General features: G+C 43.4%; 10 protein-coding genes across 10 annotated transcripts; 9 read left to right on the forward strand and 1 right to left on the reverse strand.

The window, feature by feature from the left end:
- Positions 1–643: 643 nt before the first annotated feature.
- Positions 644–3,199, forward strand: PUMCH_004969 (uncharacterized protein; the record flags this gene model as incomplete). The annotated part of the gene is made up of 1 exon (XM_063023884.1): positions 644–3,199. One exon carries the CDS (start codon positions 644–646, stop codon positions 3,197–3,199), a length of 2,556 nt encoding a protein of 851 aa, XP_062879954.1.
- Positions 3,200–6,048: 2,849 nt separating this feature from the next.
- On the forward strand, positions 6,049–9,594 carry PUMCH_004970 (uncharacterized protein; the record flags this gene model as incomplete). The annotated part of the gene is made up of 1 exon (XM_063023885.1): positions 6,049–9,594. One exon carries the CDS (start codon positions 6,049–6,051, stop codon positions 9,592–9,594), a length of 3,546 nt encoding a protein of 1,181 aa, XP_062879955.1.
- Positions 9,595–9,909: 315 nt separating this feature from the next.
- Positions 9,910–11,139, forward strand: PUMCH_004971 (uncharacterized protein; the record flags this gene model as incomplete). The annotated part of the gene is made up of 1 exon (XM_063023886.1): positions 9,910–11,139. The coding sequence occupies one exon, from the start codon at positions 9,910–9,912 to the stop codon at positions 11,137–11,139; it is 1,230 nt and encodes a 409-aa protein (XP_062879956.1).
- Positions 11,140–11,590: 451 nt separating this feature from the next.
- Positions 11,591–12,235, forward strand: PUMCH_004972 (uncharacterized protein; the record flags this gene model as incomplete). The annotated part of the gene is made up of 1 exon (XM_063023887.1): positions 11,591–12,235. One exon carries the CDS (start codon positions 11,591–11,593, stop codon positions 12,233–12,235), a length of 645 nt encoding a protein of 214 aa, XP_062879957.1.
- A 384-nt stretch (positions 12,236–12,619) lies between these two features.
- PUMCH_004973 (uncharacterized protein) lies at positions 12,620–13,546 on the forward strand (the record flags this gene model as incomplete). The annotated part of the gene is made up of 1 exon (XM_063023888.1): positions 12,620–13,546. One exon carries the CDS (start codon positions 12,620–12,622, stop codon positions 13,544–13,546), a length of 927 nt encoding a protein of 308 aa, XP_062879958.1.
- A 330-nt stretch (positions 13,547–13,876) lies between these two features.
- On the forward strand, positions 13,877–14,833 carry PUMCH_004974 (uncharacterized protein; the record flags this gene model as incomplete). Its single annotated transcript, XM_063023889.1, has 1 exon — positions 13,877–14,833. One exon carries the CDS (start codon positions 13,877–13,879, stop codon positions 14,831–14,833), a length of 957 nt encoding a protein of 318 aa, XP_062879959.1.
- Positions 14,834–15,040: 207 nt separating this feature from the next.
- PUMCH_004975 (uncharacterized protein) lies at positions 15,041–16,339 on the forward strand (the record flags this gene model as incomplete). The annotated part of the gene is made up of 1 exon (XM_063023890.1): positions 15,041–16,339. One exon carries the CDS (start codon positions 15,041–15,043, stop codon positions 16,337–16,339), a length of 1,299 nt encoding a protein of 432 aa, XP_062879960.1.
- Positions 16,340–17,076: 737 nt separating this feature from the next.
- PUMCH_004976 (uncharacterized protein) lies at positions 17,077–18,918 on the forward strand (the record flags this gene model as incomplete). The annotated part of the gene is made up of 1 exon (XM_063023891.1): positions 17,077–18,918. One exon carries the CDS (start codon positions 17,077–17,079, stop codon positions 18,916–18,918), a length of 1,842 nt encoding a protein of 613 aa, XP_062879961.1.
- A 209-nt stretch (positions 18,919–19,127) lies between these two features.
- On the reverse strand, positions 19,128–20,405 carry PUMCH_004977 (uncharacterized protein; the record flags this gene model as incomplete). The annotated part of the gene is made up of 1 exon (XM_063023892.1): positions 19,128–20,405. The coding sequence occupies one exon, from the start codon at positions 20,403–20,405 to the stop codon at positions 19,128–19,130; it is 1,278 nt and encodes a 425-aa protein (XP_062879962.1).
- A 1,690-nt stretch (positions 20,406–22,095) lies between these two features.
- PUMCH_004978 (uncharacterized protein) lies at positions 22,096–22,794 on the forward strand (the record flags this gene model as incomplete). Its single annotated transcript, XM_063023893.1, has 1 exon — positions 22,096–22,794. The coding sequence occupies one exon, from the start codon at positions 22,096–22,098 to the stop codon at positions 22,792–22,794; it is 699 nt and encodes a 232-aa protein (XP_062879963.1).
- Positions 22,795–22,929: the final 135 nt, after the last annotated feature.

Below are 22,929 nucleotides of genomic sequence, written 5' to 3' on the forward strand. Positions count from 1 at the left end.
GACTTGAGAAACGCGGAGCCAGATACGATTGGAATCAATGAGGCTCTCGTAGAAATTTTGTCAATGAAATGTGTCTCAAAGTACAAATTAAAAGATGATCGTTATTTTTTCACAGCCTCATTTTTTGATGGAGGTTGAGTAAAGATTGATAAACAGATCATTGAGATGTGTGGAGTTTCGTTGCGGCAATTCCTGCAAGCCATAGGATCGAGCAATCTCGTGACAAATACAAATTTAACTCAAATTAAGTATGATTATGCAACAATGTACTTATCGTGATGGTTTTCAGGGGAATTTCAGAGGGAGAATTGAAAGGAAAAGAGGAAGAAGAGTGCTCGCAAACTTGGGAGTCATTGCAGAGGAAAAAGAACTAAAAAAAAAATAAATTAATCAAATGAAATGTTCTCAATTTTATATGCTGGGAAGAATCTGATAAGTGGACTGATGTATGAATTTGTATCTGACTTTCCATCTCCAACACGTACTTATGCACTGATGAGATAACCCCAGATTTGGGAGTCGATGGACTACTGATAGACTGGGAGCATTACTTGAATTAATCAAACGCGTCTTTTTACTCGTGATACAACAAAATTAATCGTTAGTCAACATAAATTCAAATTTGAAAGTCCAGAACTCGCCTATGATCACTCCAATCGATGCTAAAGATGTTTCTAGAATCACCTCAGGTCAAGTGATCATCGAACTTGTCTCAGCCGTCAAGGAACTAATAGATAACTCAATTGATGCTGGCGCCGATAAAATAGAAGTCACATTTGGCGAGTACGGAACCAAATTTTTGGAGATCACCGATAATGGTTGTGGCATTGATGTATCCGATTATGAGGCATTGTGCCTCAAGTATCACACCTCGAAGTTGTCTTCATTCGAAGAATTGAGCCTGGTTTCTAGTCTAGGTTTTCGTGGTGAAGCAATGAGCTCGTTGTGCTCTGTTGCAACTATCTCTGTGGTGACCTCGTCTAAATCCACATTTCCCAGAGCTACGCAGCTCACATACGATAATATGGGCAAATTGAAGAACAAAAAAAGCAGCGTGACAGGTAAAAAGGGTACTTCTGTTACAATGACCGACCTATTTAAAGACTTGCCTGTTCGGCTCAAGAACTTCAATAAGCATAGTAAAAGAGAGTACACAAAGTCGCTTTCCCTCATAATTGCATACCTGTTGGCATACACAAACATAAGATTTACTGTATTCTCTATTGGTGCTAATGGCAGGAGACAGATGGTTTTAGGAACTCCGGGTGGACTGACAAAATTAACCGATGTAATGGTGAGCGTCTATGGAAGTAATGGCCAATATGGTCTTTTGCCCCTCGAAATCGAAGAGCTCAAAATCGAGGCTCGGTTCAGGCTCAACACAGATTACGCGCCAACCAAACTAGCTCTCAAGCTTCTGGGGGTCATCTCCGATAGTTCCTTCGGTATGGGTCGATCATCCACAGATAGACAATTTATTAGCATAAACAAGCGACCAGTCGTCCACAAGAAGCTTGCCAAGATAATCAATGAGGTATACAGATCCTTTAACGCAACCCAATCGCCTGTTTTTGTGTTAAATTTGGAACTAGATACACACTTCCTTGATATCAACATCACACCAGATAAGAGGTCAGTGATGATTCACACTGAGGAGCTTATTCTAGATGTCATAAGAGAACAGCTTACCGCGTTCTATGAATCTAAAAATAATGTTGTTCCTATGAGCACTGTTGGAACTCTATGCATGGGATCATCCCAAAATAAGAGGCCCCGATTGTCAAGTAGGAAAGAAAGTTCCGATGAACTAGAAAATCCGGGGGAGAAACCACTGACACCTGTCAAGATGGAAAGTTACATGCCAAGGATTGTGTCAGGTAAGTCAGACACTATTGGTGAAGAATCGGGCCTTTTTGTGGAGTCTACCGCAGAGAACTCCTCTTCTGAAGAGGAGGAAATCTTTGAAATGGAGAATTCAGACCAAGAAATTAGCAAGACAATTGAGGAGGCTTCAGAAATTGCATCTGAGGCTGGAGAGAAGGTTATAGAGAAGATTACTAGCGATGACGAAACTAATTCTCAGGAGATTTTCAGTGAAGAGGAGCGCTACTCAAGACGTGAAGTTAAAACTAATGAAGAGCTTCACACGTCAAAAGTACCCAGGACTCGGCGCGAATCCACGAAAGAACAATGCAATTCGGAAAATATCGAGGATGAGAAGGAAGATTTCATCGTAACTTACAGTTCACAAGAACCCAAAATTCCTAATAGAGAGCCCCCTGTTATTGATACTCTCGAAGATTTGAACGATGATGATGACTCTGATGTAGCATCTGTCTCAGAAAACAAGTCAACACTAGTGCTGGTTCGCAATGAAGACAACCCAAGCACCTCTCAAAAAAGTACAGATACCCCTCCTCTTGCGGACCTTGATGATACTGAGCCAAGTTTCATTGTTTATACATTGAGGGCAGACTTTAATGTCAACATTGAAGATCTTCGAATTTTGCCTAATGAATCGCCGGATCCCCAAGCAACGGAACTTGCTGCCCTTCGAGATATCAACCAGACTATGGAAGTCAAAAAGCTGGACTTTTGCGACATGCGGATAGTGGGACAATTTAATTCAGGGTTTATCATTGTCACGCATCAGGATCGGCTCTTCATTGTTGACCAGCATGCTCTGGACGAAATTTACAATTACGAAAGACTAATGAAATCACTTGTTCTTCGAGCCCAACCTCTTGTTGTTCCACGCGTTCTCGAATTGTCTCCTATTGACGAAATGAGGATGCTTGAATTCTCTTCTTTATTGAGCAAAAATGGATTCAAAATTGTAGAGGACACAAGCGCACCACCAGGGCGCAAGATACGATTAATGGCCGTTCCCGTTCTGAAGAATGTGGTTTTTGATGATGGAGATCTACATGAGCTTGTGAACAAATTGCATGAGAATTGCAGTCTTGGTAAAGACGTGGTTGCCGGTGTTCGATGCACCAAGACAGAAAGAACCATAGCTCTGAGAGCTTGTAGACTGAGTATAATGATTGGGCTGGCTCTTCTGATTCCAACCATGGAGTCAGTTGTTCTGCATTTATCTACCTTAGATCGACCATGGAACTGTCCTCACGGACGACCTACGTTCCGTCATTTAGCTGATTTGGAGGGACGGGGATTCCAAGACGATTACAAATTATAGGAATGAAACATTTCAAATTCTCCATGATGGCTTCATTAGTAATTTTTTAGTACACAGGAAATTGTAGGGCACATTCTTAGATCAGCTCTGGCATGCATAAATCACTCATTTCTTTAAAAACGTCCCTTTCTCCTAAGCTAAAAGGAAGGAGCGTCAAATGGCAACAGCCAAGTCGTGCGCTTCTACAAGCCTCAACACAAGGCGCTGACGATAAAGATCTCATGGCAATTAATCCGGAGAAAGAAAAATAGTTTAAATTGACGCCTCGCGGTGTGTGGGAAGTTCAGAGGAAGTTTCGATCACTAGACGTGCAGCGCGTATTTACCACGGAGAAATTACAGGCTATTTGCGTGGCTCTCAACCATAGTATACAGTCTCTCCCAGGTCTGTCTTATTTTTGCGCCAGTGTATATGCAGATTCACATGCAATGTTTCCCTATGTCTGAGGAGAGTGAGCGTAGTTTGCCATTTGAAAGCCCAGAAAAATACAAAATCGCAAGAATCAATTGCTCACTAGTCCATAAGAGGATTTGTTTGCTCGTATGACTCTTGTAGCATTGGAAATTTTTGGTTTAAGCCAGGTGTTCAGTTGTGAGTCCAAACCAATCCGCAGTTTACATGTACAGGAACAATTTCACGTCACCACTTGACGTGCAGCCCCGGAATTTGATTTCCAAAGGGAGTAATAAAGGCGTTGGGGTGGAACCTCCAAACAGGAATATTTCGGGGATATCAGAGAACAAAATGTCGTCCCATTCATAATTAGAGTTATTGTATTCCCTGCTTCAAGAAAACTTAGCAGCCCCTAATTCTATTCTCGTCACAATCAGGCTCTCAAATCGTGATGTTTCACAAATAGTGTATTCGCTCCAACGGCATTCTGGAGACACACAGTGGTCCAACAGTGAGACAAGAAAAAAAAATAAAGCATCCCTGAGATAAGAGACGGCAGCTTGGTCCCTTGCAGAGAGCTTGCCCATATTCCTGTCTAGAATACATACCAGGGTATTATGTGGACGCAAACAGGGCAGGGACGACGTCAATCGAAGCCGAACCTGGGGAAGTCCGAGATGATAGGTAAAAATCGGTCCGTTACGTTTAACTGTTTTGGCGTCTACTGAGACAAGGATTCCACAACTCTCAATCCTGGGACGTGCATATTCTGTATGCATGGACATACGTCAACCAGGCAGCGCTAGCCAGGGCCCGCTGTTGCTGAGTTAAGCGAGACGCCTAGAATTGTCAAATCTACAAAGCAAACAACATCAGGGGCACGAGACGGGGAAACTCTGACTAGGGTGTTTGTTTTTTGTGTGAGCAAGATAACCCATTTCTCCTCGAGACAACAGCATGCTTGGAAATTTAAGTTCGAACCTTGTATAACTCTTAAAGTATGTACATTTATATGCACTCACATGCAGCCGCTCGCTCAATAGTAGCTTATTTTGGCGCACTTGCCTCGAGGGTGTGCGCGAGCCGACACCTCGCTGTTTACCTAGAGGACAATGGGCCCACCAATAGGCCGCCAGAGATGGGTCACATAACCGATGCAACAAACCCGTTGAGACCAAATGCTCCCCAAACAAGTCATGTGTGGCTTTTCAGTGTCTTACTACATGACCATGTGTGCATGCAAGTCAAGTGCAGTCTCCTCTATCTTTCGCGTTTGTTCCGCCCAACTTCCTCAGACGTTCCACCAATAGAACTAAGTGAAAACAACGTTCATCAACCCCCCATGCATCAAGCCCCTAACCGAGACAGACATCTGCTGGAAAGCCACTTGTCATGTATGAATGTGCTACCATGTGTCCGATATATTTATTTGTAAAACTCCTGATCCTATCTCTTCTCCTCTTTCAGCTAACCAATATCGCGCCATAACCAAAGTTTGCTGCAAGTCCTCGGGATTCGTTTTCCACGATAGTACCTAGCCGTCAAGGTCTTGTGGAAACAGTGGTTTGGGGAACTAATCTAATGAACCACCCCGATGTATCTGCAGGCCCAGTGGTTAATGAGCTCTCAGGGCGCCTATTTCAATGCACGAGGGATAATGTTGGTAACGATGTCATTCTAGGCTGGAGTCTCAGTAGGGAATGCCAGTTTTAGCGCTCAGGCAGGCTAACGTTTTTTCACACACCCCCAAGCAGCCTTCTTGTGCCTGCTTTCGATTGCCCAGCACCTCTTTCTTTTCTCCATCGTGAGTGGACTTCAAAACCTATCTTTATTTACCGGTGTCCGTTCTCTCGCCCGCGGGTTATCTCACTGGCTTTACTGCGCGCATCTACCAGCTACGAGTGTTCCTGCTACTTTTTTTTTGGCTTGCGCCCATATCGAAGCCTGTTAACGTTGACTTTTCTCAAGTACTGAGAGCTGGGTTTATTTCTCCCTTGTGTTTGTTTGAATCGGTGGCAACAGCAGCCTCTCTAATTCATCATTTTATTTGATCTCTTGCCCTGATCTCACTATCTCAATTCCGTGGATCCTGGCCTCCCGATCGACTTGGACCTGTTTGTTTCTTTTACCATCCCTGATCTTCACTTTTACCTTGTGAACGGATCCAGAGAAGACTCCAGCAATTTGTTAATTGCTCGTTCTTTTGTTTATTTGAGCAAGCCCACATAATCCAGGTTTTGTTTTTCGGACCCTGAATCCTCAATTGTGTCACCGAACCTGGACCCTGAAATTTATCGACACTTTTCCACTCGAGGTCACAAACATCGCTGTTTATCACAATCCAAAAACAACTGTCGTTTGTGTTTTGGTCGATCTTTTGATCTGTCATATTTCTAGCCATCATTTCACCTTATTCTTGCTGTCGCACTGTGTCTTCGCTACGTTGACACTAAAGCATGCCGAGAATTAGTCTGGATTTGACGCCTAGGCCACAGCCGCAGCGAACTCGTCGAAGCCACAAAAATTCAAAAGACGGTTGCCCTAATTGTCGTGCAAAACGTGTCAAGTGTGGTGAAGAACTACCTAGTTGCCGACAATGCGTGCGCAGAAAATGCCGATGTGGATACTTGGACTTCCCAACGGAACGATTAGAGCAACTTGCCCTCAAGAACAAATCTAAGCTTGAAGCTGAGCTGGGACTTAGCTCTACTGTTAATTCAGCAGTGACGTCTGGTACGAACACTCCTACTGATGACAAAACGCTTGTTAAGAAGAGCCCATCAAAGAAGAAGACAAAGAAAATCTCCCCGGTGGACTCAAAATCGGCTTTGTATTCTCAACATCACTCATCTCAAATAGCATCTCTTGCATCACGTACTCTACCGCCTCAGCAATCTCAATCTCAGTTGGATCCAAGGTACTATGAGCACCAGAATGGCGTTTCTGACATACAAAATATGAAATCACTGCTGATGCAGTATAGTCAATCTGAGTATCGTCCTGATGGTTCTGCCTCTGCTTCTGCCGTGGCTCGCATCGGTAGTAATCCGCAGCCTACCCAGATGTTCCAATCTGCCCATCTGTGGGCTTCCACAAATGATAGTAATGGGACCCTCAACAACCAAAAGTATATTGGCCCGGTTTCAAACCCTAATTACAATTTTCATATGAACAATACTCAACATTCGGCAAACCCACAAGCGGGTCATGGACAGTCAAACATGCACGCAAACGATCCAAAACTGAGTTTTACGTATCTGGATTATTCGTCGAACGCTCACGTTGTGCAGTCACGAATGCCTCAACAGCCAACTCCACCATCTTTAGGTCCTGGGCATTCTCAGCCTCTTCTTCAGCAAGACATCAATAGCGGCTACAATCCAGTCAATGCCTCCTCTCTTGACTATCAAAGAAAAGTCATGGCGGATAACGCCGATCATGACTCTAAGTTATCTGACTATCAACATCAATCTCAATTGGGTCCCTTGAACTATAATCTGAACTTTCAGCATGCTGACACCACCAACCATCTTTCAGATGATAGTCATCGCTTCAAAACCTCGAATTCTGTGGCAGTATCTCCCAAAACAACGTCTCTTTTTCCCTCCAGTCTCTCAAATACCTCTGGTACCTCTTCTGTCCAACATTCACACAAGGGTCTCTCTTTGGGTGGGAATTCATTTGCTCCAGGTTCTTTCGAGGATCTGCTTTTTGATCAACTGCATGATCTGTATGGTCTGTACATGTTGAACATGCAAGGCAACCATTCATACAATCAGGAACAAGATTCAACCAAAAATGGTCCGGGTTTTAGCAGACAGGGTCCTTTATTTGAAATAGGAGATAAATCCGTTGTCATAGATGGCGGTAATACCGATAGCAGGCGCAGCTTGATTAAAGTTCGTGATAGAGAACGATCAACTGCTGATTTGGAACAACCAATGAAACCTCTCTCCAGAGTTAGGAGCTTAATTTATTCTAATGCATTTCATGCAGTTAATCAAGAATTCGGTCAGCTCCAGGATCTAGTGCCAGATAATTTCACATTATGGAACGATGACAAATTATTTGAGTCAAGCGATAATTTGAGCATTAAAAGTGGGGATCAGGTTCTTTTGAATCAGGGACTCACATTGAATGACTATACGTCTATGAGCCCTAGTAGCACTATCAAATCCGATACCAATTTGGGCTCTGATTCGACTCTAAATCAGCAGTATCAGATTCAAGACGTTCCTTTTCGTAAGGGCAATCCCCTTCCAAATGCAATTGTGAGAAGAACTACATTTCCTCGACTCAAAATTCCTGCTAATTTACTAAACCATAGTATTGAAAGTCATGTTCAGAAAAACAAACTTAAAGCTTTGAATGGTGGATTGCGGTCTATTGATGCCGGTTTCGATTTCAGACCGGTATGGGATGAAAATGATGCTCACCGGTTCTGGCTTATCATTTTTGAACAAGCTGCTGTTCTTGATCTATATTTCCACTACTTTATTGATAAATCTGTCAATATTTTGGTCCGCGCCTCTGACGCTATTGTTAATGGAGATGACATCAGCTTGAACCTGAACTTAAATTCTTCAAACAGTCAACAATCTCTTAACAAATTCTTTCAGTTTTTCTACAACAAGCAGGACTTGCGCATTTTGACTCGAAAGTCTTATATCTCGTATGGAAATCTCATCAGCAAACTTAGAGAGTCTATTGCGGTCATTGGAGAACAGTATACTGCAAGGATGTCGCTTTTCTCTGCTCATGGATGCTATGTGAATCCAAGTCCCGAGATGTCTTCATTTTTCCTCATGTTCACAGGAACACTTATGGTTCTCAAGAAGATTCTTGATGAGAGCAAAACTCCTGTAATTAATTCATCCTTAAGACAAGAGGTTATGCTCATTAATCAATTTTGCCTGGCCTCTCGTTACCCCGAGTACCCTTTCTACGTTGTCTTAGAACTTGGTCAAACATTTAAAACTTACAAGCACTACGTTCAAGAGCAAATAGCATATTATGAAAGTGGACTACATGTGGATGAAGAGCTTCAAAAAGCGTTCCAAGATCCAATCTTTCATCACGATTTGAAGGAGCTTGAGAAATTTTTAGTGAAGCTTCATAACCAGTTCTATCCCGCAATCTCCGAATGCAATTCTTACTACAAAATGCGTCACAATTATGCGAATGATTGGAGTATACATTTTGCATCGCCTGCATTGATCTTTGACTTGGCTTATGAATGGTTCCGTGTGTACCCTGGTGATAAAATGTCAATGGGCTCTAAAACAAATCCACTCAAAAGAGTCTTGTATCTCTTCTTTCACGCTTTGGCAAAATGCTTGGCGCATGTTCTCACCCCTGTGAAGTCGCTTCTGATTGTTGATGCTTGCAATGTGACCTTTACCAAGGTCGGTATGGTATTCACAGAATTGGTTACAACAAATTCAGAAGAATATTCTCCACTTTCCTCGATCGCTATGACCTTATTTAAGACAATCAGTTTCTTTGAGAACAGACTGAGGCTCTTTGGATTCTATACTGAAAACTCAACTGTACTCAACGGTGAATTTCTTAAAGGCGTCAATTCCGACCCTCCGACTAATTGGAAATACCGTGATATCATTCACATCCTTCCGCCAAAGCTCGTAAGTGGAGAGCAGCATGTTCAGCAATTTTCAAGCAGTGTTCTTAGCATGAAAAACTATGCGTTTATGGATGAGTTGAGTCGAGACTCGAGATACTTGCATCTCATTCAAGCAGAATTGAGTCGCCAAAGGTATGCCATTGACAATGAGCCCTTGACCTTCTTGTATGAGGAAGGTCTATCCAATCACGATTTCAACCCAAAATCTATCATCAACCGTTTGTCATATGAGCAGTTGGAAACCCTGAAGCGGAATGGACCATTGCTGATCGAAGCGATGAAAACAAGAATCGAAAACTTAATCGCTAGCAGAGCAGAGGTGTCTAGGGTTGTGACGCAATATGGGGCACAAACTGACTAGGCACAAATGTATAATAACTAATGATAGAGGGTGTTCTATACAATATCAATATTCAACAATCGTGACGAGCAGCTTTCTAGATACTCGCGACCGATTTTACTTTATTCAGTACATTAAGGTGTAGATTGAAATTCCTTTCAAGGGAGTATTACCATCGATATTATCTCAACATTTTTGGCTGCGAAAAATGATCCGGTAGTGCATTTAGCCACCATATCAGGCCAATAATGTAATGTCTTCAAGAAACTTAAACGAAATTTACTGACACTTCCATAATTGATAACACCCGCGGAGTATTTGGTAAACAAACATATCATGGATGTTGACGAGCCAACACTTTTAGAGCAAGATGCAGAGTTCAAGGCAGTCACTGCTGCGTTAAATGCCTTCTACAAATTCTATACCTGGCAGTATGGACGGGTTGTGAGACCAAAATCGGTGAGACTCAATTCATTAACGACCGAAGAACAACAATATCTTTCATGGTTTCCTGAACTCATCGCTCAATTGAAGGAGAGGGCACTTGCAAACCGTACCGTGACCGAAGAAATAGCTATGATCGCAGCCCAGGACTGGGGAATTACGACTTCACAATTAGATTGGGAGGAACCTAGAGATGTGGACTATGACAAGGTTCGAGCTACTCTTCTTCAATTTGCCCGTGAGTGGAGTTCAGAGGGAGTGGATGAGAGACTGAAGACTATAGATCGTATTGTTGCAAAAGTTTGTGAATTATACCCGAATCCAAAACAAAGAGCTCTGACCAAAGTGCTAGTTCCTGGATGTGGATTGGGCAGGCAGGTTTACGAATTATCTCGAAAGGGCTTTTGGACACAAGGAAATGAAGTAAGCTATTCGATGCTCATGGCACTGAGTTATATTCTCAACTCACTTAAGGAACCTGAATCTCGAAAAATTTATCCTTACCTTCACAAATCGACGAATCTTGCTCTGCGCAAGCTGCAACTTCGTGCTGTCTCGATTCCAGATGTCAGTTCATTTAAAGAGCTTATGAACACCGGCCTGTCCCCAGAGGGTGTTGATTTGTCGCAGCTTATGTCCATGACTGCTGGCTCATTTGTGGACTTGTATGGTCCTTCTGAACTCTCCTCATCAGATGAATTTACCGACGACCCAGCAGCGGTTCAATTCAGGGCGGAGAACCTGAAGGCCTTTGATGTTGTAGCAACTTGCTTCTTTGTAGATACTGCCCACAACATTATCGATTATTTAAAGACGATTCGTAATGTGCTCAAAGAGGGGGGAGTGTGGATCAACATTGGGCCCTTGCACTGGCATTTCGAAGGAGATCAGACTACGAGGGTTGTTAAACGGGCAGACATGGAGGGCCAAATTGCCACCTCGGTGCCGGTCATCATGGAAGGTATGGAACTTACAAGAGAAGAATTATTTGGGTTGATGGATGCCATGGGTTTCGAAATTTTGGAGCAAGAAAGCGGAATTCAAACCACGTACGGCAGCGACAACGCTGCCCTCTCAAATTTTGTTTATGGTTGTGAATTTTGGGTCGCCAAACTTCGATGATCAACGTTCTTTGAAATGCTACAATATACCTTCTGACAGGGTATCGATATGGGTCACTTACAACATCAATAAAAGGAATGAATCTGCCAAAAAACAATTAGGCAGTTTGAAAACTCAAGTTCCAGTTCGTAAGAAACGAAGTTTTTTATGTCGCACTCTACAAAGTATCTGCCGCTCCGAGTCCGAAATTTGCAACCATTATTTGACAGGTCGTGCGTAGCCCAGCAAGTCACCACCCCTATATCTATCTCACTGCCTCTCTTAAGAATAGAACCCATATTAGTACATTCACCTATTCTGGCACACATAATACCTGGCTCTCCCAGCTCGGATACTTGAATATAACCGCCTTCGTATTTTCCAAATCTATTTATCAGCCGAGCCACACAATTTTCTGTGTTCTTAGATTGTTTGTGTTTAACCGAAGCTCCATTCCACATCAAACGCCACAATGAGTTTTGCTCCCAGCACAACGTCCGTCAAGTTAGTGCTTCTCGGAGAGGCTGCTGTCGGTAAGTCTTCGCTAGTCTTGAGATTTGTAAGCAACGATTTCCAAGAGAACAAGGAACCGACCATTGGTGCCGCTTTCTTGACCCAGAAATGTACAGTGGGAGACCGAACAATAAAGTACGAGATCTGGGATACTGCTGGACAAGAGCGTTTTGCGTCATTGGCACCAATGTACTACAGAAACGCACAGGCTGCGTTGGTCGTGTACGATATCACCAAGCCGGCCTCGTTCATCAAGGCCCGCCATTGGGTTAAGGAATTACATGAGCAGGCCTCCAAAGACATCACAATTGCTCTTGTCGGCAATAAGTACGACCTTGTTGCAGACGATAATGATTCCGACGACTCCTTGAGGAAAGTTAGCATGGAGGAAGGAAAGGCATTGGCTGAGGAGGAGGGTTTATTGTTCTTTGAGACCTCGGCCAAGTCTTCCCACAATGTAAATGAGGTCTTTGTTGCCATTGGTAGTAAGATTCCAGAGGCCAAACCTGTCACTGAAGAGCTCGGGTCTCGACCAGGAAATGTGGGCCGTATTGACTTAAGCGGTCCGGCTCTGCGGTCTAATCTGTCTGACTGTGCATGCTAGGCATTCTCATTCTATTCTCGGTGGCCACACCTGATTAGGATTGGGTGTGCAGCATTTAATATATATTTGGCTCATTAATGCATTGACTTACAGTGTTCAACTATACATGTAGATAGAAAACTTTTACGACTGGAGGACGATCATCTTCACCCAAATTTCAATCAAGTATCATTGAACTACCTTAAACTTTCTTATCAGCTAATTTTAGATGCTTTCAATCTTGACATTTTCATTAGGAGTACATATACGATCACCCTCTACCTAGTAATACGATAAACGTTCTCCACCAATACTCCCTCGAAAAGCACATAGTTTTTCGAATCCAAACTCTCACATCGACTAAGAAAGCCACTAAATAGATAACGACTATTTTCAATTCGCACAATGGCTTCTAAATTGATCGTGGCATACATCCCTGAACACTTCTCTACCCCAATGTTCTTAGCACAAGAACAGGGATACTTTGCGGAGAAGAATTTAGAAATTGAATTCTTTCCTGTTGTTGAAGGATCTGGAAGACTCATTAAGCTTCTCAATGAAGGCACTGTAGATATTGCAGTGGGTTTGACAGAAGCTTTTGTTGCCGACATTGCAAAGGGAAACAAAGCTTATAGCGTAGTTGGAACATACGTAGAAAGTCCTCTTTGTTGGGCTATTTCATCCGGTTCTGACAGGTCTGATATCAATAGCGCAGATGACTTGGCAGGCAAGGACATAGGTGTCTCAAGAATCGGATCTGGATCGTACGTGATGTCTTTCGTGTTGGGCTTGCAGAAAAAGTTCCCCGAGCCCTACTTTAATGACTTCAAGGTGTTGCACAATTTCCAGAATCTTAGAGATTCTGTCAATCAGAAATATGTGGACGAAACCGATGTCAAGGTTGACAGCGATGCGTTCATGTGGGAGCACTTCACATCCAAGAAATTTTATGATTGTGGAGAGATCAAGCGCGTTGGCGAGATCTACACACCATGGCCTTCATGGGTTGTTTCGGTAAATCAAGATGTGTTGGACAACAAGAGAGCTCAGGTACAAGCCTTTTTGGGCGCTGTCCGTCAAGGTGTGGCATACTTTTTGAAGCATCCAGAGATTGCTGTAGAGCACATCTCTACTCATTTGCCATACACAATTGATGACGCCCGGGAGTGGATGAAGACTGTCAAGTTCAACGAAGCCATTGGAACGAAACCTATTGAGTGGGATACCGTGGTCAAGAACACTTCTGAGGTTTTGAAAACAGCCGGTGTTATTCCTAAAGAAAATGCTGTGGAGGAGAGGTTGGAGCTGCAAATTGTCTCGCTCATTGAGTAGAGTAGTTTCAAGGTAATACAATGCTAATATCGATAGCAAGAAATTTACGAGTACTTATGTCGGAGGCTGAGACTACAGCCGTATTTTCTAATTCGTATTGATGTCAATCACAGAGATAGATTGATACAAGGCACCCACTTGTGTGATACCATTCCGGCAAGACCGGACTTAGTAGAGAACGCACAATGATTGCAAACAAAAAATTACAGTAAATACTAGAGTACAGTTCGTGAGTACAGAAAGAATCAAAATAAAAGCAGCTGTACCATGAAGAATTGCTACCTTTTTGTCTATTTATAGTTGCGTCAGGGTTTGGTCTATCGATGTATCATGTGCACTTCAGATTCATCGTCTACTCATTACATGTCCCCGAAACCAACCCCATACAATTTCGCCCCAGAATATAAGCGAGAAAAATGGGCTGCTGTTGCGGCTTCCTGCAAGCGCAATATCACTGATGGCCAGTTGGTTTCCTCCTCCCCATATGCCTATACCCACGCTTCCAATCCAATCAACCGATCCAGAAACAGATACACAAACGTCTTACCTTATGATAGGACACGTGTACAACTCAAGACGCTTGCGGGCGGCTCGGATTATATAAATGCTCTGATCCTACGATTGGCACAGAACAAGTACATTGCAGCACAAGGTCCGCTTCCGTCGACTATTCACCACTTCTGGGCCATGTGCTTCGACCAGGCTATCCAACAAAATGTGGATGTGATTCTTGTTGTCATGGTAACTCCTTTGCAAGAAAGAGGTGTCGTCAAATGTGCCAAATATTGGCCAAGCAAGGGTGATGGTGTAATTCAGTTGGGAAGCTCTCTTGCAGCTGAGGACTTAGCATATGGCGATTTGGAATTAGAATGGATCAGCAGTGAAGAAAAAGATCTGTTTACGATTTCCAATTTTCGTTTGAGTGCGGGCTCAATCACCAAGAATGTGCTTCATTACTACTATGGCAAATGGGAAGACTCCATGCCGCCCACAAGGACAGGACCGTTAGCAGCACTAGCCTCCGAACTTGATTTGGCAAGAAAGGCTTTTCCGGGCATCATCCCAATCATCCACTGTTCTGCTGGGGTGGGCAGAACGGGAACACTCATTGCATACGATCACTTCTGCCACGGCGATGCGATCTACTCAAGCGACGATCCAGTCTACGAGACTATATCTAAGCTCCGTGAACAACGAATGATGATGGTTCAGACATGGCAACAGTTTAAGTTCTTGTATGATGTGGTAGACAACATGGTGGGCGAAGAAGCGGCTCATCAAGATTAAAAATTATGAGCAAAGTATTTGAAGCTCAATGCAGATCTTCTTTTTGTGTATTCGGCGTACATATATCGTGATGATCTGCTGCTCTTAAAGTTGTACTTTGAGCGATAGTTTTGGAGCTTCAGAGACTTCCAAGTCTTTCGAAGCGAGAAAAAATTTACAATATTCATATAATAGATGGTTTTACAATTTTATTAGAGAACCTTTCACATGAGCGGCTTTCCTTCGATTATTTGTTACAGTGTCCTCTCCTTCAAGCATGCACTTGCAGCCAAATGTGCCAGGACTATACCCGTCAGAATACAACAACGTGAAATGTATACCGTATCTCCTCAAGAAAAGCTAGCGCACTTGTTTGAGTCTAATAACTGCGTTTATTTTCAGCCGCGGTCAGTTTTATCTGGTGCTCGAACCACCTATACTGTGCATTGTTCTGCATTGGAAACTGTAAAAGCTATGGCGGCGTGGTTCAATGAAGGAAGAACATATCTGTATTTGAAGCCAAGAGAGCCCTACGTTGAAATTTCTAAGAGATATGCTGACCAATGTGTGTTGACTTTCCATATGAAGGATGCTGAGTGCTTAAGTTTGCTAAAGATCAGCGGCCTCCAGTCGAGTTCTTTCGAACTGAAGGTTCAGTCTAAGTTCCTACAAACGAAGAGTGGTTTGGATATTCCGACAAGCCTGCTTGGGACTTTGAGGATTAATTGTGATGCGGCTTCGAAGTCTGAAAATCATTCTTTCGCCAACGTCAAGAATATGACTGATCGAACCGACAGCAGGTTCACCAACATAACTGACCTCGTGAATAATTCCATACGATGCCCAAGTCATCCACGCAAAGGTTCGCCTTTGATTTCAAACGCCGCAAAACACTCACATCCATCTTTGTGCCTGCCACACCTGCCAACTATGCCTCTTCTCATACAGAATGAAGATGACAGAATGGATATTGTTGACGAGGATTCAAATGAGCCCGAAAACAAAGAAAACTCTCCGGACTCCTCGCTGAATTATGGAAGTAGTACCATATCTTTTGGAGATATTAGTACTTTCTTACACAAGTGTGACCCTGTATCGGGAAGGCCAAAATCATATTCTGTCCCTGAATTTCTTTCGGTGTCATCAAAATGTCAAAGGAGAAGTTCGAGTGCATTCGGGGAAGTTAAGACGAGTCTGGCTCCTGATGCACCGCCAGGAGTATTCACTGATAGTCGAACAATTGTTGCTGGAGCTTCCGATAGTCCTGATCCCACTGCCACAGAAACCCTTAGATTTAGTAAAGCGGAGATCTGCACGCTCATTAGTCTTGGGAAAAATAGGATTGAGGAAATAAGCCTACAAGCCAATTGCCAAATCGTACTTATGCCAATAACTCATGAAATGATAACAGCTCGTTGTTACCAACGACAAGCATACCACAAATTGAAAATATCTGGATCCCCTCAACAGATCTCAAAGGCTAAGAATCTTCTTAGACGTGTGGTTCTTGAGATTCGCAGTCTGTAAGAATAGTGCTATTCCACCATGACGATACGTCGCAATGTGTCTATAATTCGCTCTACATCGAGTATTTAGCGAAAATTCTGCACAAATTTATTTGAACTTGTAGATATCTGTTTGCTTCAGTAGTCTAAAATGACGTTCTTCAAATTCCAGTGGCTGCAAATTCCGGCATATTGCTAGATCATGTCTGCATTGAATTCTCTGCCATGTCCAAACTTAGACCTTCAACTTCAAGCTCAACTAGCAAAAAAATTGGCTTTGCTCCTAAACTACTGTATTTACTTTTTGAGTTCTTAGTATTTCCGTTGAAAAAATTGCTTTTTTGTCCTTGCTTACATAATATATGATCTCCCAATCCACAGAAAACACAGTCCAAAATAGTGTGCACATAATGTGGCTCATTTCTTTTGGGCCACAATCCAATGCTTTGAATCAGCAGAAACTGCGGTAAAAAAGTGTATGGTAGAGAGCAGTTGAGGCCTGTTCCTACTCTCTACAGACTCACTCCAAAAAATCTCAACCAAACAATACGGATTGAGCTCATCTGCCATTCCGGATTCGTTGTCCGGGTAAGTGTAATTTTTCAAAGAAATCCTTGATGTACGGGTGTGATGGCCCAATGCGCACACAGTCTGCAGGCCGGGACTTCCCCTGTGGTGCGAAAATTTTTTACATTTATAACCAGAGACACTTCTTTCACCTTTCATTCCTAAAGTCTCTTTAGATTCTTATTAACAAAAATGGCTGACGGTGTTTTCCAGGGTGCTATCGGTATCGATTTGGGTACCACTTACTCGTGTGTCGCTACTTTCGACTCCGCCGTTGAGATTATCGCTAACGAACAAGGTAACAGAGTTACTCCATCTTTCGTTGCTTTCACCTCCGAGGAGAGATTGATCGGTGATGCCGCCAAGAACCAAGCCGCTTTGAACCCAAAGAACACCGTTTTCGACGCTAAGCGTTTGATTGGTCGTGCTTTCGAGGAGGACTCCGTTCAAAAGGACATCAAGACCTGGCCATTCAAGGTTATCGACTCCAACGGTAACCCATTGATCGAGGTTGAGTACTTGGACGAGACCAAGACCTTCTCTCCTCAAGAGATCTCTTCTATGGTTTTGACCAAGATGAAGGAGATCGCTGAGGCCAAGATTGGTAAGAAGGTTGAGAAGGCTGTTGTCACTGTCCCAGCTTACTTCAACGACGCCCAACGTCAAGCTACCAAGGACGCTGGTGCCATCGCCGGTTTGAACGTCTTGAGAATTATCAACGAGCCAACTGCCGCTGCTATTGCTTACGGTTTGGGTGCTGGTAAGTCCGAGAAGGAGAGACACGTTTTGATCTTCGACTTGGGTGGAGGTACTTTCGATGTTTCTTTGTTGAACATCACTGGTGGTGTTTTCACCGTCAAGGCTACCGCTGGTGACACTCACTTGGGTGGTCAAGATTTCGACACCAACTTGTTGGACTTCTTCAAGGCTTCTTTCCAAAAGAAGACTGGTCTTGACATCTCTAACGACCCAAGAGCTTTGAGAAGATTGAGAACTGCTTGTGAGCGTGCTAAGAGAACTTTGTCTTCTGTCACTCAAACTACCGTTGAGGTCGACTCTTTGTTCGACGGTGAGGACTTCTCCGAGAACATCACCAGAGCCAGATTCGAGGACATTAACTCTGCTTTGTTCAAGTCTACTTTGGACCCAGTTGAGCAAGTCTTGAAGGACGCCAAGATTGGTAAGGCCCTGGTTGATGAGGTTGTCCTTGTCGGTGGTTCCACCAGAATTCCAAAGATCCAGAAGTTGTTGTCTGACTTCTTCGACGGTAAGCAATTGGAGAAGTCCATCAACCCTGATGAGGCTGTTGCTTACGGTGCTGCCGTCCAAGGTGCTATCTTGACCGGTCAATCCACCTCTGAGGACACCAAGGACTTGTTGTTGTTGGATGTCATCCCATTGTCTTTGGGTGTCGCCATGCAAGGTAACGTTTTCGCTCCAGTTGTCCCAAGAAACACCACTGTTCCAACCATCAAGAGAAGAACTTTCACCACTGTTGCTGACCACCAAACCACCGTTCAGTTCCCAGTTTACCAGGGTGAGCGTGTCAACTGTTCCGAGAACACCTTGTTGGGTGAGTTCGACTTGAAGAACATCCCACCAATGCCTGCTGGAGAGCCAGTCTTGGAGTCTATCTTCGAGGTTGACGCTAACGGTATCTTGAAGGTTACTGCCGTCGAGAAGTCCACTGGCAGATCTGCTAACATCACCATCTCTAACTCTATCGGTAGATTGTCTACTGAGGAGATCGAGAAGATGATCTCTGACGCTGAGAAGTTCAAGAACTCTGACGACGCTTTCGCCAAGAGACACGAGCAAAAGCAAAAGTTGGAGGCTTACGTCGCTTCCGTCGAGTCTACCATCACCGACCCAATCTTGTCTGCTAAGTTGAAGAAGTCTGCTAAGGACAAGATCGAGACTGCTTTGTCCGATGCTTTGCAAGCTTTGGAGATTGAGGAGTCCACCGGTGACGACTACAGAAAGGCCGAGTTGGCTTTGAAGAGAGCTGTTACCAAAGGTATGGCTACCCGTTAAGCATAGTGTCTAATAATGAACTAATTTGTGTATAAACGGTCTTTCATTATTTTGTTGGGTCAAATATAGTGTACTTATGTTAATGATGTGTAGCGATAGATTACCGTTTGGTCCTAATATGGGCATACAAGCTGAGATTTTTGGTGTTTTGAGTGTTTCTTTTCTTCAATTGATTAATCTAAGGCCAAACCTCGTCGCCTAATAATTGTTTACTCTTCAATGATGTAGTTTCCAAGTTTATCCATCTTGAGATTCTGCGAGCCGGAGGAAAGGGCAGAGATGATCTTTTCGTTCTCTGCAGCTTCATCTTCCGCTAGGTTATCGTCATCCAAATCTTCTTCCTCATATTCATCAGAATCATATCCGTCCTCGGAATCATCATAGTCGACATCGGAATCGAACTCAGATGCATCATCGTCAGAGCTTCCGAGCTCAAGAGCTCTCATGTTCACAACAGCGGATTCCAAATCTCTGTCCTCCCTAGACTTCTTTTTGACATATCCAGATGCGGAAACGGCAGCATCTAGCTGATGCATTCGCAGGACATCTCTTTTGAAGTTTGGGTATGCATATTTGTAGCCTTCACCATATCCATCAGTGTCAAGCATAGTAGGATCATGTTCAGGCTCGTAGAGGAATTTCTTTGCGAAAAAGTCTCTGATGCCCTGGACATCTCTATCGAAGTAGAACTTTGCGTCAGTGTGCTCGATCGAAACACACTGTGGAAAGTCAATGACCACGAAACCGTATTCGTGGTTCTTAGCGTCTTCTTCATCCCGGATCATGATGTTGAATTCATTGTAGTCACAATGTATAAGACCATGATTGGCCAATTTGACAATGAAGTTCATGAGATCAGAGTACAATTTCTTGTAAGACGGGTACTTCTTCATGTGTTTCATACAGTAACCTTTAATTAATTCCATGAGCACACAGTGTCTCAGATTGTCGTAAGGGATTGGCACATTGAATCCCAGGTCATACAAGACTCTCATAAACTGAAACTCTTTCTCAGCAGCCAATCTACTCAAGTACATCCAATTCGATGTTTGCTTGTTTTTCAAGTAGTCTCTGTTGTTTTTAACTGTTTTAAAGGAAGTACGGCCCAAACGATGGATCTTCAATACTTTCTGGGCACCATTCTTGTCACTTACAACGTAGATATCAGACTCCTTTCCCACTCCAATTTTCGTGCCCACGGAGTAAATGCTATCTCTTTTCAACATCAGCTTGAGGGCAAGATAATCGTATCCCAGGTATGTGATGCGGAACCCATCATACTTTGCGTTTCTCAAACGAGCTACAAGCTTCAACTTCGCTAAGTCACCAAGTGACCTGTTTGTGGCAGAAGGTGACTTTAAAGAGCCAATTGAATGGATCATCTCTATCGGAACCAATTCGTGATTTCTGGATCCGATTTCCATGGCCTGAAGCACTTTGAAGTCATCGGCGGTCAAGTACCGCATATGGGACGTGTCGAGCTTCATGGTTGTTTTTTATGTAAACCTCAGTATCTATAATTTAAAAATGCAGAAGTTCAGGTGGTGACGTGGAGAAAGGCTAAAGTAGTTTTGTGCGTATAGCCGAATGCGATGAGATGAACATCGCTCATCTGGAGATCGGCCCTGATGAATAAAAAATACAGACAAAATGTTTCGAGGTTTAAATATCAAATCAGAATGCCTTTTCGTCTAATTGAAGCATTTATTAATTGAGGCAGAAAAATACATTAGCCCCATTTAGAAAGTCTGGCTGCACAGTTTTGGTTCTCAAAATTGGTGCGGTTAATTAGCAATTCTTCAATATCATTAACTGGGCTAAATAATTGACTGCTTAGAAAAAGCACTATAATATGTAAGGAACTCCTTGTATTTTGCACATTCAATGTAAATTTTGATATTAGGCAAGAATGTATCTTGCTCTTTCGGCGGCCTTTGGTCGTAGGAAAGTATTTGCCAATTGTAGTTGGGACCTCAAAATTCGTCAAAACATACTTCGAACAACAGGAGTATTCTATGGGCGCAAGAATCGTCACACTATTAGGACAAGACAAGATCTGAACCTGTCATTACATTAATCCAAAAATACCAATGACACGAGTGAGCACAATTGAAGCTGACGAATAAAAGAACAAAAGAGCAAACTACCGTTGAGCCTATTTTCAGGCTGTACTTGAGGGGAAAATCAAAGAGAATACAAAATTAGAGAAAATTTGAGAAATAGCTGAAGTGAGGGATTTGTTTCTACCGATCCCGTGTCGGCATTGAAGAGGAGCCGACAGACAGATGAGCAGGCAGATGAACCTATTCTGGCGAGCACACAAAATTACCAAAAAATCGCAAGTCTTGAAAACTTCCACAATTTCGGTGGTGGTATTGCATATCTGGTCTCAATTGTAGAATTTTCCAAACTTTCCCTAGGCACGGCTAAAATACCGACAGTTACTTTCCCCATGAACCCCATTTTAGTCCTCGCTGCGTGTCGCACCCAACCAGACCTACTTGCTGCACATGGTGCGTTCTGGAAAAATGTCAAACCCGCACCAAAAGCATGCATCTGTCTGTACGCTCAAAAATAGAGTTGATGCCTTCTCGGATCATTCCGTGTTCTAGGGCTCCCTCACCAATTAATGTGCCCGACAAATGTTGCCAATTGATCGTGTTTCCCCGCCATAAACCTCATGTGCGTTGGCAACCCGAGAAAATTAAGAATGATCCAGAATCGAAATGTCGCCAAAATTGCACACAAATGGAAGGAATGTGCACAGTTGCTGGTATTCTTAACCTCGATGCAAGATTGATGTTGGAAGCCTTATCACACAGACCCCTCTACTATACACACGCCCTTTGTTGGTTACATGGGCTGCAAATCACAGACAAAAGAATAATCAGTGGAAGATGGCGCAAGTACATTCCCACAACTCAATGACAAACTCAATGGCAAAATAAAATGCTGCGTTCGCCTTCGGAACCCTGTTTTTGCGACAAATTGCGCTCATTACTAAGCTGCTCTCCCCATAAAGCTTCTCTGTTCTTGTTCGGCACGCAGGCTTACCTCATCATGTGGCTATACATTACCGCTTGTTAGTTCGCAAGGCTGTTTGCCGCCTACAATCCGGAGACTATATAAGAGAGGCAGAATCCGCACCCAGTCCGATAGTTATCAACACATTACACAATGACTAAAGCTTTGATTGCCATCACCTCCCACTACGCTCCATTCTACGATGACGGAGCCAAGACTGGTCTTTTCTTCGTCGAGGCCCTTCACCCATGGAATGAATTGACCAAGGCTGGTATTGAGGTGACTTACGTTTCTGAGACTGGTACTTTTGGTTGGGATGACCACTCAATTGGCACCGACTTCTTGCAGGGCGACGACAGAAAGGTCTTTGAGGACAAGAACTCTCCCTTCATGAAGTCCATTGAGGTTGTCAAGAAGGCATCTGAGATTAACTCTGCTGACTATGACCTCATCTTTGTTGCTGGTGGCCACGGTACCGCTTTCGACTTCCCACATGCCAAGGATCTCCAAGCCATTGTCAGTGACCTCTGGTACGCTGGCAAGGTCGTGTCTACTGTCTGCCACGGATTGTGTATTTTCGAGAACCTCAAGGGCAAGGATGGCGACTACTTGATCAAGGGCAAGAATGTGACTGGTTTCACTAACATTGGTGAGGAGCAGATTGGTATTGTTCATCTCTTGACGAAGTACAACATCAAGACCCCTCAGAACATTGCTGCTGAGTGCGGTGCCACATACGTCTCCCCACCTGGCCCATGGGATGCTTTCACTGTCACTGACGGCAAGTTGGTCACTGGTGTCAACCCACAGTCCTCCGTTGAGACTGCTGAAAAGGCCATTGCCTTGCTCTAGGGATGTTTCTTACGATTTCAATATGCTGTTTGAATTATGTACCACTAACGAATAAAAGTTTCAATTAAGTATGCCTTGTAGTTCCATTGATTCCTATGTTTAAATATCGAAGATAACAGATATTTAAGCATTGTA

The sequence above is a fragment of the Australozyma saopauloensis genome, chromosome 7, assembly GCF_035610405.1.
Source record: "Australozyma saopauloensis chromosome 7, complete sequence".
Lineage (NCBI taxonomy): Eukaryota > Fungi > Ascomycota > Pichiomycetes > Serinales > Metschnikowiaceae > Australozyma > Australozyma saopauloensis.